This window comes from Eptesicus fuscus, chromosome 2 (genome assembly GCF_027574615.1).
Source record: "Eptesicus fuscus isolate TK198812 chromosome 2, DD_ASM_mEF_20220401, whole genome shotgun sequence".
Classification (NCBI taxonomy): domain Eukaryota; kingdom Metazoa; phylum Chordata; class Mammalia; order Chiroptera; family Vespertilionidae; genus Eptesicus; species Eptesicus fuscus.
Window position 1 is genome coordinate 26,476,515 of NC_072474.1, and position 12,407 is coordinate 26,488,921.

Sequence of the window (12,407 nt, forward strand, 5' to 3'; positions counted from 1 at the left end):
GTTTATATTGAACAAGATAAAGAAAGCTCTCAAAAATACCTATGCTTATAAACTTTAGCCAAATTTATAACACATTTTGCAATTTTCCAATTTCTTTTAGCGTCAGTTTTTAATATCTCACCAATTCAAGTAAATGAAGCAATTCTCTGCCCCAGAAGCAACCTAGATGCTTGCCAAAGCCTCATGTGGAACTCTATCCCAAAAGTAAAGGCATGCATTCTCACCAATTACATCTGCATAATCTGTAAAAACTACATGCAACTTTTTGGTTAGATGTTAAGATCTAAGGTGAAAGAATACCTGCAAACATATAAAATTGCCTATTTTTATATAATTTTAACATAAACACTAATTACATAAAAGTAGGGCAAAGTAATTCATAAACATCAACTTAACCTGGTAATTAAAAACATTTCTAATCAAAATAGGTAAGAAGGTATATCTAATTTTATATTCTCTTGCCATTTCATAAAATTAATGATTAGTAACATACTTTTTACCATACTATTTACATATACACATGTATTTACAAGTAAAATTTTATTGCCCGAGGGGTTTTCAAATGCAATTTTACTTTTTTACTATATGGTGATATTGTAAAATTTGTATTTCCTTTAAGCAAATAAAATAAACCCATATTATACTTACCCAAGAGCATTTTTTTGCTTTTCTCCAAAATCAAATGGAACAGTAATAACTACATCATTTGCATCTGAGCCCAAGACAGAATGTGCCGTTTCTATATATTAAAAAAATATAAAAATAAATTCTGATGACACAGAAATATATCAAGTGATACTTTCTGAGGTTTATTAATTTGCAGCAAAGATCTTCTCACTATAAAGATTTTCCAGTTCACTTGCTGTCCCACCCTACTGATTTTCTTTTTTTGCTCTCTTAAATCATACATGTGGTTTTGGTAATTTGTGGACACAGAACTAGGTACTTTCCAAAGTGCCTGGCTCTTAGGCTTCAGTTTCAACCATCTCCCAAATTAGACTGGTTTTTATTGAGAATGCGCTTCTAATGTGTCAATGTAAAGACAAACAGTATAATGTTAGTTCAACACATTAAAGGGATGCCTTACATCCCAAAATTCATAGTATAATCCCAGAGCTGATGTGAGCCTTATGCATAATCTACTCCAAAATTTCCTAAATTGTTTTAAAATGCCACTCAGCTCTAGCCTTCAGAAGCAATGAAACCAGACCTACTTAATCTGCTTAACTATTGTTGAGAGTGTACTGTCAATCTTAAAGGAGATATAATATTCACTCTTCATCACATTTGGCCACTTCATCTTAAGAAGTTTTGAAAATGCTAATTCAGCCCAATCCATTTACATTACTTCTAGTGAGACCAAAGTCAGGGAAGGTAAGTCATTAACCATAATCACATAGCCAATTAGTGGCCCAGTCAGATTCTATAGAGTGTAGGTCTCCTTACTGCTAATCTGCTCAATCAGCGACTTCTCCCTAGGGCAAAAAATATATCTACTTTTTAAGGTCAACTCTTAAAAAATTTTTTTGCTTTGGCTCAATACCTTTCATTTTACTAAATATCAGTCTGGCAACATCTCCTGGGTTAACAAATTTTGTTTCTTCTCCAGTATCTATTTTATATCGTAATTTCCCATTTTTTTCAATGACCTAGAAAGAAAATTATAAGTGTGTTAAATAAGGAATAATTTTAATAAAAATATCAAGTTTCAAACCAATATTATAGGTCAGCACCTTAGCAATTACTTTGTGTAATAGGGAAGTAATAACAGGACCATACTCACTAAACATTTACTTTCTGTGATGTATTTCTGAGCCTGTGGGTCATCAGAGCTGTTCATAAAGATAAAGATAATTAAGTATTAAAATCTGTATTGTTCATATGTAAGGTTTAAAGAACATTACATTTTTTATTACCACTGAACAAATATAAAAATATAAACAAAAAAATATATCTACTTTTTAAGGTCAACTCTTAATAATAGTTGCTTAATATTTAAAAAAACTTCAAAAAAAATTTTAATTGCTACAGAGGATCTTTACAAAGGTTATAGTAATTCTATTAAAGTGTTAATCTTTGCATTTGAAAGTAGCTCTTACTTGTTCTGATATTTCTGCTATTAATAGATACTATAATATTTGGGGGTGATTTTTCATAATGTCAGTGATTTTGTTACATACTTCCACATCTATAATCCTGAAGACCCAACCACTGAGATAAAAAGAACAAAAGAGGTAAGACTGCAAACTAAGGGCAAACCAGCATGCCTAATACCATCTCTGCTGCTTGGTCTGAACATGAATCAACACCCAAAATCAAGAGTGAGCAACAGTACAAATGTTATATATGGAAAGGTACACAGTACTACAGGTGGACAGATCTATAATGCCCTATATAAAGTGGGTACTAAATAAACGTGCATGGCAATAAAATAAAATCAATGGGTGTTTTGTTGCTCAAAATAGTAATACCAATTTATGCAGACTATGTTTTCACACATATTACCTCACTTGATGTTCACAATACCTTAATGGGATTAATTTGGCCAGCATTATTTTAGAGGTAACAGATTCATAGAGGGTCAAGGACTTAAAAAGTTATTAAGGGGCAGAGTCAGTATTTGATCCCAGGTTTTTTCTATCTAGGTACGGTTGTTCACTTTACCCGACTGCCTGGTAGTAAGATGGTGCATGATTAAGTACTTCTGCTCCTTGAGCAGAAATAGGAGTAACTAATCTTTGGTTTAATTTCATCTTACTAAGATGAAGTAAATCCTTCCCCTAAACCAAGCATGTCAAACTCAAAGGCTAACACAGGCCAAATAAACAAGGTTTAAGTTTATGTGGGCCGAAAAAACACAAAAGCCTCAATTTTCATAGAAAAGTAGGTTTATTTCAATAGAGACATGCTGAATACAAAAGGCTGAAATAAATGAGTAATCGTTAACATAAAATAGAACACTTTAATTTTTCTCAAACATTAACTTACCAGACACTAAATAACTGCACAAATTAATAAGCGCAACGCAAATAAACCCATTTTTCTTGTTTTCCAAAAGAGAAATATTTCCTGTTGCGCACACTAAACAAGTCAGTCCAAGACCAATGACGTGACAATCAGCTGCTAAAATATTCGCTGCTAGTATTAGTGGCGAGAAATGGTGTGCCTGCATGTAAGGGAAATGAATGCAACACAATTATAGTAATCAGTCATTAGTGAATATTGTAGTTCGTTATTAATAATTATGTATAGCAGGATTATTGTAAAAATTAAGTCACAAAATTTTTATTAAAACATTTCTTACATACCATTATATTGGCTGGGCCACAAAAATATTCGTTGTGGGCCATGAGTTTGACATGCTTGCCCTAAAGCCTTCTTCCAAGGGGCTGTGGCTATTCTGTTCAGAAACTAGTCTTAAATGTTTAATAAGAAGAGGTGGAAATTAATAGAGGCTAACTGCTAAAGCAAGCATGTTATACTAGCAGCGAATATTTTAGCAGCCGATTGCCATGTCATTAATCTTGTAGTGACTTGTTTGGTGTGCACAACAGGAAATATTTATCTTTCGGAGAACAAGAAAAATAGGTTTATTGGAGTTACACTTATTAATTTGTGCAGTTATTCAGTGTCTGGTAAGTTAATGTTCAAGAAAAAATACTAATTTTTATTAAAATGTTCTATTATTTTAACGATTACTCATTTATTTCAGCCCTTTGTATTCAGCATGTCTCTATTGAAGTAAACCTGTTTCTATGGAAATTGAAGCTTTTGTTTTTTTGCGGCCCACATAAACTTAAACCTTGTATATTTGGCCTATGTTACTTTGAGTTTGACATGCTTGTGCTAAAGGGTTACTGAACATCTGATGACCCTAACCTGTATAATTAAGAGAAAGACAAAAGGGTTGTTTAAAATTGTCTAATTTGGCTTAGAAGTCTGTCTGAATACTTGCAGATTCCCCACACTTCCTTCTCTATCACCTAAAAATTGGTAGTGAGGAAACAGGTAAAATAGCTTGCCCAAAGTCACATGGTTAATGGCAGAACTGGCCAGAATCCAGATCTTTAATGCAAAGTTTAGTATTCTTTCTACTGAACCCTCCCCTTCTTCCCTTTTCAAAAACCTAATGGACTATATACTGGACCAATAATTTTAAGAGTAAGAATCAGATGAAGTGTGCCCATAGTAATTTTTTTGCACCAATATTGTAAATTGTGCACATTTACCAGTTGTTTTTAGACTAGAATTTAAGTCAACCAGGATAATTTATCCTATTGTGTAGGCTACCTACCACTCAGAAAAGATATTTGCTGGGAAAAGATATTTTATGGAATTTATAAAACTCTTTGAAAGGAAAATTATTTCTCAACTGCTATGCAAAAAGGCCCTGGCTTATGTGAAGACAGAAAGCACACATAGCTCTTGGAGACCATGTATAGGCAAGAACCTGGAGATTAACTAGCAGAAAAGCAGAAAGCAGAAAATGCAGGTGACGACAAATGATCACAGATAGCACCAGAAAGTAGCGAACTGACCCACAACTACATACAAATAAAAACTTTATTTGTCCACACCAGGATTAATTATGTAACAGAAAAACAAAGGATGGTGGGAGGTTAGTATACACAGCACCTTTACATCATGGTCTTAAGGAGGCAGAACGTTAACCCTACCATAGTATCACCACCTTTATCAGCAATGCCATTTTATCTTCCTCCTCCTTCCTTACATGTCTCTTACATGGTCAGCAGGCCCTTAGATAGGGAACATACCAGCACCAATGTGCTACAGGGTCTTCTTTCCCACTACTGTCACAGTATAGTGCTTTCCATGTATGAAAGCATTTTTACATTTATCTGTTTCTTTGACCCTCACAACAATCCCGTGAGGTAGGTAGGACAGTTATCAGTTTCTTAATAGGTGAGGATCCTGAGATATACCAGTAGAATGGTAAAATGACCCACTAAAGGATGAATAGGTAGTAATGGTTTGGCCTGGAACTTAAGCAGGATTTCTGGGCTTGTTTTCTTTCATACAATGTCCCCTTATTACAACTTCCCTCCTCTTTATAATATCTTGCCTATTTCTGTTCTGTTCACTTCATTTTCCTTTAATTTTATTCCCACATTAAGATTACATTACCCATTAGCTTTTCACAATACTAGCTTCAAAGTTTAACTCCACTTCTATACTTCAGCACTTCCTTTATCTCAAATAAATCACTGCCTATGTATTTTGCCACCATTAATAGATTAATATAGTACAGGCCTAATTCTTCAAGTACTTCCCTGTTTTTCCAAAATGTCTACCTACCTATATTAGTGTTATCTAGTTATAACTGACACATATCCCTCCATTTATCGACCTAAAATTCAAATGATTTGCCAATGTAATGGTGACAGGATTAGAACCCAAGAGTTCTAACTTGATTCCAGTGTATGCTACCACAGCAGCTGCCTCCTCCAGCCATTATCCACTCAACAGAGCAGCTCACTTGCTTGCCATCTATTCATGGTTCCAGGTATGTTCCCACTATTTTTTGACTATTTCTTCACCTATTTGTATTTCCTGCATTAAGCACCCAAGCCTGCAAAATATAAAACTTCTTCCAACATGCTCAGACTTTTTTTCAGCCTAATGATTGAAGAAAAACTTTTTCAATTGGAAATATGGCTCAACACCTGTGTTTTTTGGGGAAAATGGAATGTATTTGTTGAGAACCTGTGCTTAAAAGGAGTTATTTATTGCAAGCAGTCTTTATTCACATCACGCTCAACTCTTCCCAAAGCTGTTCTTTTCTACCACATGCCACTAACTAGGTGATCTTTCTTCTACACCATGTGAGAAAAAGTGATTTTGGAAAGTTCCCTAGAAGAAAAGTTTTCTAGTGCTTGCCTTCTGTAACACTCAACACAGAAACAATGCTAACAAAAAAGAATGAAATTAGCTAAAAAGCACCTGGGAAACTGATATTATTCCAAATCTTTCCAAGATATTCAATTAGCAATTCAAATTTAAAGATATGTAATTATGCATGTAAAGAACCCCAGTAATATAGAATGCAAAGAATTTACTTACATTTAATATTTTATAAACAGCCAGTATCTCATTATATCAGATTATAAATATGTACCATAACACATGATTGTGGCTTCCTATCAGTTCTGAATTATATCCTATAGAGACTAAGAACTATTAAAATGGAGGGAAAGATGGTTTGACTATTGAGTGCTTACTAGTAGGTATGTCACAGACACAGCAGTGAAAATGAGAGAAAGGTACAAATAGATGTTGTGTCTATAGTAGTCTTGAACTATAGAAGCATTAAAAAAAATGAAGACTTTAAACTTCAGAAAGCAATCAAGTTAAACAACTATTCAAGCAATGAAGTCATCATGGTATACAACCATAATTCTCTATCTTGTCAGCTAATGTGCCGCATCCTTGCCTTACCTTGGTCAAGGTCATATACATTAATAACTTACATGTGTATATGGTGCTTTTAAGCCCTTTCACATCTATTAGCTATTTGATCCTCACAACATCCCTGTGAGGTAGGCAGGTTAGGATTTGTTACCTAGCTCCCATTTTACTGATGAGGAAACTGGTGCTGAGAGGTAAACTAAATTGCCTCACATTAGTGACAAAGCCAGGGCTAACTAGCTCTGGAGTTGGCTCCATCCATTTTCCATTAGGCCACCTCTCAAATATCTGAAGTCTTTCAATTAGTGGAGAAGTTTGGGAAAAACAACTAGCAGGTGTATTCCTACTCTTCTGCATATTTATGGCTCATCCACTCTTTTCTCTGAGGACATGGAAAAAGATCCAGGTCACCAAAAGGCAAGTATTGGATATGGGCTTCTACCAGTTTAGGATATACACCCTTTTATCATTAGTTCCTAACTTTTGGTGTTAGAAATTAACCTCTGAAGCAATTTTTCAAGCCCGAGCTGAAAAGCACCGGTTGCCTCTTCCACTGCTGTTGCCAAGCGTCTCACTGCAATCACGGCATCCCTGCGGAGCTCATTGGCAGTGTCTTGCTGAGCACTGGCCTCCTCACCAATAGCAATCAGCCTGTCCAATTTTTCTTCCTCACGTTTTGAAAGTTCTCGTGCCAATCTCCTGTTTTCTGCCAATTCAGCTGCAATAGTCCTGGCCACTGACCGCCTTCTTCGTCTTGCCCACCTTGGAGGGGGCTCACTGGTCAAAGGCCTATCCCCACCAGAAAAAGGAACTCCGGAGGAGATTGGAGGCTGCTGTGTGAAGGCCACCCCAGGAGTGTTTCGGCCCGTGCTGGTGCAGGGACTGGGCTCACCGGACACACCCAGTCTGGTCATGGGGCTGCTCTGACAGGGAGCAACTGCACCTCTGAAAAGGTGGTGGGAACTGCTGTAGCTGGGGGTCCCTTGAGAGCACCCTGAAAAACAAAGCAACAATGTTGCAGAGAGGACATTCCTGCTAAGGGAAGGCATGGAGCCAGCAGCAGAGCTGAGAGACAATTACAAAACTGTGGTGGGTCCTGGAAAGTCCTCTCTCCACAAGGGACTGGGAAGAATTCATTTCTTTGGTCTGGACATTTTAGCCTATTGTAACCTTATTTCCAAAATCTTCCCCTTGCCTTACTGAGCCCCTTTCCACTTAGCTATCCAACCCACTCTATATCCACAAATGCCTAGGTACCCATTATAAATATTACCAAAATAGTTTGGTTCTAAAGAGTACTTCTACATTTAAAGAGTTCTATACCTTACATACCTAGGGTCATAGCTTTTAAACACCTGGAGCCCATTATCTTATAATTAGGTTTTAAAAAAAGAGGGCAGGGGCAAAAACAGCGGTTATGTTAAAAAAAAAAAAAAACAACCACCATCCAATCATATACTGTTGTTTAGAACCAAGTGACTCTGGGACCCAATCCTTTACATGTTTAGAAATTACCTGCACCTGAGGATTCATCCCAGGAGTCCTCAAGATCACTCGTTTCTTGCATCTGGTCAGTGATTCTCAGTTGACAATCCTCATCTGATTCCTTAACTGTTTTCGAGATAGGCTGATAATCTGCTGCCTGAGTCCTTTTTGGTTTCAGAATGTCGGCTCCCTCTTCCCCTGGGTTGCCAGAGGCCATTAAGTTCTGAGTATAGTGCTTGGCCCAAGCAGCATCCTCCATTAAGTTGTCTGGGTCAGCCACTACCTGATTTCGGAGAAGCTGATCCAAGGTCTCATAAAATGGACAGTGTGGTGGGTCACCCATACTGGTGGCATGGGCAACATATGCCTTTAAATATAATGCCTTCAGAACTTTAAACTTGGAGCGGCACTGACGATCGGTGCGGCGGAAGCCTTCCTGCTGCATTCGCTTAGACACAGCCTGATAGACATCTGCATTATGATGCACAGTCTGGAGGCGTTGAATGTATTCTGCCTCGCCTAGTATGGAGAGAAGAGTTCGCGTCTCCTGTCTGGACCACCGGATGCCCGCACTGCTATTGGAACTGGCCATAGTGGACTGGGAAGGAAGGCTAGCTGACGAAAGCTCCTGGACAGCAAGGTCCAAATCTGAAGGTGTGGGGAAACTCTGGGTGCTTTCCGTTTATTTCCAGGAGCCAACGGATTCTTCCCTCTCAGGGCTAATTGCTGAGAAGCCAGATCCAAGGACCAAATTTCTGGCTGGAAGGCCACAGGGGAATGAGAGTTACAGGAAGGATGTAAGGATAATTGTGGCAGCAAGTTAAGCAGTGCTACCTGTAAGTAGGTCACAAACAGGTAGGATGCCAAGACTGAGAAAGCCCAACTTTGGGAGTTCATCCAGGATAGACACTGCCCCAGGGGCTAAAAAGGGCCTTACTGACTCGATGATAACAAGGGGACTGGCTCCTCCATGGAGGCCAGAATGCTTCCAAGGCTGAAACCTGGGATACCCGTGTGTCTGTAAAAACCACCATTGTCTTCTAAGTAGACAGACGAAGTGGGAAATACCTGGAGCATGAGGCAGCTAGCAGGACCAAGATGTAGCAGTTTGTCTGAAGGGTGCTCATCCTTCACTAACCTGCTGCAAGCAGCATACTGTGGCTATGTATTACCCATCTGACTGTCACCATTGCACTCCTTCGTTAAAGGGTAACTTTCAGGGCCAGAAAAGTAAGCTTAAGTTTTTCTTGTTAATACAAAGCTTTTTGCATAATATAGCAAAAGACAACCACATCTTTACTCCAACTGTCTGTCCCAAAACAGCAGCATAAAACAAATAGGACTACTGGGGGATAGATCTGTGGACATGTTCTAAATCTTGATTGTATCAATGTCAGTATCAGGTTGTGAGACTATACTATAATTTTGCAAGAGGTTAGTATTGGGAGAAAGTGGTAAATCCAGTAAAATATAGCATCTCTTTGAATTATTTCTTACAACACTATGTACAAGTACTCAAATATTAAAGTTCAATTAAAATAACATATTGTTGGCTGCTTACATTGAATCTAGCTTCAACATCCATCTATAACTCCTTGTTTTTTTTTTCAGAACTTATAATTTGAACATCTTTGAAACCACCTAATTTATCATTATCATCACCACAAAAATTTGAATTCTCTATAAAATGCTGTAGTTTCTGACTTTGTGCACAGCTATCCTAAAGAGGGGGGAAAAGTCAAGTTCAGTTTAACTGCAGGTAAAGGGTAATAAAAAAATACCTGTATGTATAAAAAAATAAATCAACATTAAGAAAATTTCTATTTAAATTCTCAACAGAACAACAAAGAAAGAAAACCTGGGTCCAGGTTAGAAGTCCTGAATTGTAGTACTATCTAGTTCACCTCCCTTACTAATTTAGGAACACCATAACTTCTATGTGCCTTGATTTTTCTCATCTATAAATGGGAAGAGATAAAACCTGCCCTGCTAATCTCATAGGGATTTGAGAGGATTAAATAAAATAATAGATGTGAAAGCACTCTGAAAACTTAAAAACACTATTTCAAGTATTACTACTACGGTGCAAATGAAACCCCCTAAGTATTATGATAATCTATAATTTGAGGAGACATGAGTCTGGGGAAGCAAGGCTCTTTAATCTGTTAATTAAAGCTGTAACAGATGATTAACCTGATTCTTGCGTTAAGATGCTAATTAAACTGTTTCTCTAATGATTAAATTTATAAGCCACTGGAAAAGTTAGTTCCCAGAAAGTGTCACAAAAGGACCCAAAGAAAATTGAGAGTATCTACATAAATTATAACCAAATGTAATAGATTTTGCAAAAATCAACTACAATGCAAAGAAGTAATCAAATTCCCAAAAAATCTTTCAAGTTCCCTCAGTGTAAAAAGTCCAAATTACCACCTCTGAATGACACAAACTATCAAAATGGAAGGAATGTTGGTATTTATCAATACAGACCCGTCAGCAAGAAACAAACATCTGAGTGAAACCCATCTTTGGGAAGATTTTACACTAATCATCAAAAGAAACTGGCTACTGAAGTACTCTCTGAAATAACTCAGTCAGAAAAAACTGGAAAAAAACAAACCCAGAAAAAACAAATGGTGTTTCTAGTTTCATATCACATTATGCTTAGAATGTAAACACATTTTTATTACCTATATGTTAAAGTAGTATTTTATTTCATACCTTCTGCCAAGGATCTGCTTTACTTTCATTACTGTATTTGAAATATTTCTTATTCTACTTTGTTTTGCTGCCAATCCAACAACCTGGAAAAGAGCAATATATTACAATGCATGTAATTTTTACTTATTTCAAAGCAAAAATGTGAGGGGGAATAGTACCTCTTCATTTTCTGAGTAGGCAACAACAGCTGGAGTAACTCTGTCACCTGCATCATTTGCAACCACATCAGCCCGGCCATCCTGGAGAAAAATATATTAGTTACTTTGAATTAAACAGACTCATAGGACATGTTGAGACATATGTGGGCCAGTGTTACTTTGCCATATATGTGGAAAGAAATATTGATCTATCAATATTTTAAACTTGTAGATTTAATTGCAACTATTCATTTCCCAGATTTTATGAAAGCATTCCATAAAGAACTGCCTCATTTTTTCCAGTCTCTGCATAGTCAATAATGGAAAACAAACCTAACAACTTTTCTATATCCAGTAACAAGTCCTGTTTCACCACCCTTTCTACTTCTCTTCCTTCCCCTACAAATACCTCTTTCTTCCCTTTTCTACATATGATGAAGTGGCACTAACCCTTTGGCTTTTCCTTACAAGTCATCTGACATTTAAACGTGAGACTAGCGTCAGGGGAGTTCAGTATTATTGTTCCTCAAGCCTCCCCACTGACGAGGAAGGCCACCACTGCTTGTCACGCTCTCTTCGTTTCCAGAAAGGCAAGTCGGTAGACCACGCACCCTCAACTCGCTTCACACGCCGCGCAGGATCAACGACAGCTCCAGCCCCAGATCGCGGCCTCCCCGCCCTTTCCCGGCCAAGGTCCAGAAACCTCCAGGCCTCCTGGGGCCACTACATCCCACACACCCTCCAGGCCTCCTGGGGCCACTACATCCCACACACCCTCCAGGCCTCCTGGGGCCACTACATCCCACACACCCTCCAGGCCTCCTGGGGCCACTACATCCCACACACCCTCCAGGCCTCCTGCGGCCACTACATCCCACAGACCCTCCAGGCCTCCTGCGGCCACTACATCCCACAGACCCTCCAGGCCTCCTGGGGCCACTACATCCCACACACCCTCCAGGCCTCCTGCGGCCACGACATCCCACACACCCTCCAGGCCTCCTGCGGCCACTACATCCCACAGACCCTCCAGGCCTCCTGGGGCCACTACATCCCACACACCCTCCAGGCCTCCTGCGGCCACGACATCCTACACACCCTCCAGGCCTCCTGCGGCCCTGACGTCCTCGGACCCCGCTCGCCGGCGTCGTCACGACCCTCCCTCCAGGCCGCGGCTGGCTTTCCGGAGCCGCCGGAGATGAGGCCGGCCCTTGACTTCGGGAAACTTCCCCGCAGTAAAGCCTCGCCGCGCGACGTTCCTAGGCCGGCGATACGCCGTTCACCACGCCGTAGGTGACCAAAGACCTGGACACGCACTCAAACAACGGGGTGGCTGACACTGGGCCCGTAGCCCAGCCCCCCACTCCCTCACCTTATAGACGGCCACGCAGGCTGATGTGCAGCCCAGGTGAACTCCGATGGCCGCCATGAGGCGGCAGAGAAGCCGGCAGCAGTAGAGTGGTCCCCCCCCCGCCGACTACAGGTCTCCGGCTTCCAACAGCCCCATCAGGCACCGCGGAGACTTCACGTTCCCGCCCGCCTACTGCGTCGGTCCGAACGCCGCGGCCTCCCGCGTTGTCGCCAATCAGCGTGAAGGTCCCGCCTCTCGCACGGCAGCCGACGAATCGCTTTCGTGCGTCT

The 12,407-nt window shown here is 39.6% G+C and overlaps 2 protein-coding genes across 7 annotated transcripts in view; both read right to left on the reverse strand.

Moving 5' to 3' along the window:
• Nucleotides 1-12,318, reverse strand: part of HSPA14 (heat shock protein family A (Hsp70) member 14) — a 39,415-nt gene extending 27,097 nt beyond the window's left edge. The window contains exons 1-6 of one of the 5 annotated variants that reach the window (XR_008558084.1): nt 12,139-12,318; nt 10,788-10,868; nt 10,630-10,712; nt 1,784-1,832; nt 1,544-1,649; nt 649-739 (exon numbers count right to left, since the gene is read on the reverse strand). Coding sequence is in view for 4 of the 5 variants with exons in the window: in XM_054726062.1 (XP_054582037.1) it covers nt 649-739; nt 1,544-1,649; nt 1,784-1,832; nt 10,630-10,712; nt 10,788-10,868; nt 12,139-12,195 (467 nt within the window). In the remaining variant the exon portion in view is untranslated. Of the gene's footprint in view, nt 1-648; nt 740-1,543; nt 1,650-1,783; nt 1,833-9,472; nt 9,530-10,629; nt 10,713-10,787; nt 10,869-12,138 lie in introns of those variants that run through there. The other 4 variants (XM_054726062.1, XM_054726068.1, XM_054726059.1 and 1 more) reach the window with 4 other exon arrangements.
• Nucleotides 4,546-10,693, reverse strand: MSANTD7 (Myb/SANT DNA binding domain containing 7). Of its 2 annotated transcripts, none has more exons than XM_054726079.1 (3): nt 10,630-10,693; nt 7,942-8,670; nt 4,546-7,420 (listed from the first exon to the last, which is right to left on the reverse strand). In XM_054726079.1, exons 2-3 carry the CDS (start codon nt 8,501-8,503, stop codon nt 6,903-6,905), a joined length of 1,080 nt encoding a protein of 359 aa, XP_054582054.1. In that variant the 5' UTR covers nt 8,504-8,670; nt 10,630-10,693; the 3' UTR covers nt 4,546-6,902. The 2 variants fall into 2 exon arrangements, with proteins under 2 accessions (XP_054582054.1, XP_054582059.1); XM_054726084.1 differs by having other exon boundaries at nt 7,942-8,430; nt 10,630-10,669.
• Nucleotides 12,319-12,407: the final 89 nt, after the last annotated feature.

Bases quoted from the DNA above. Each gene is read 5' to 3' on its own strand.
- MSANTD7 (XM_054726079.1), bottom strand. From the start codon at position 8,503: ATGGCCAGTTCCAATAGCAGTGCGGGCATCCGGTGGTCCAGACAGGAG. The intron at 7,421-7,941 runs GTAATTTCTAAA...TTTGTTTTTCAG, and splicing joins GGATGAATCCTCAGGTGCAG to GGTGCTCTCAAGGGACCCCC.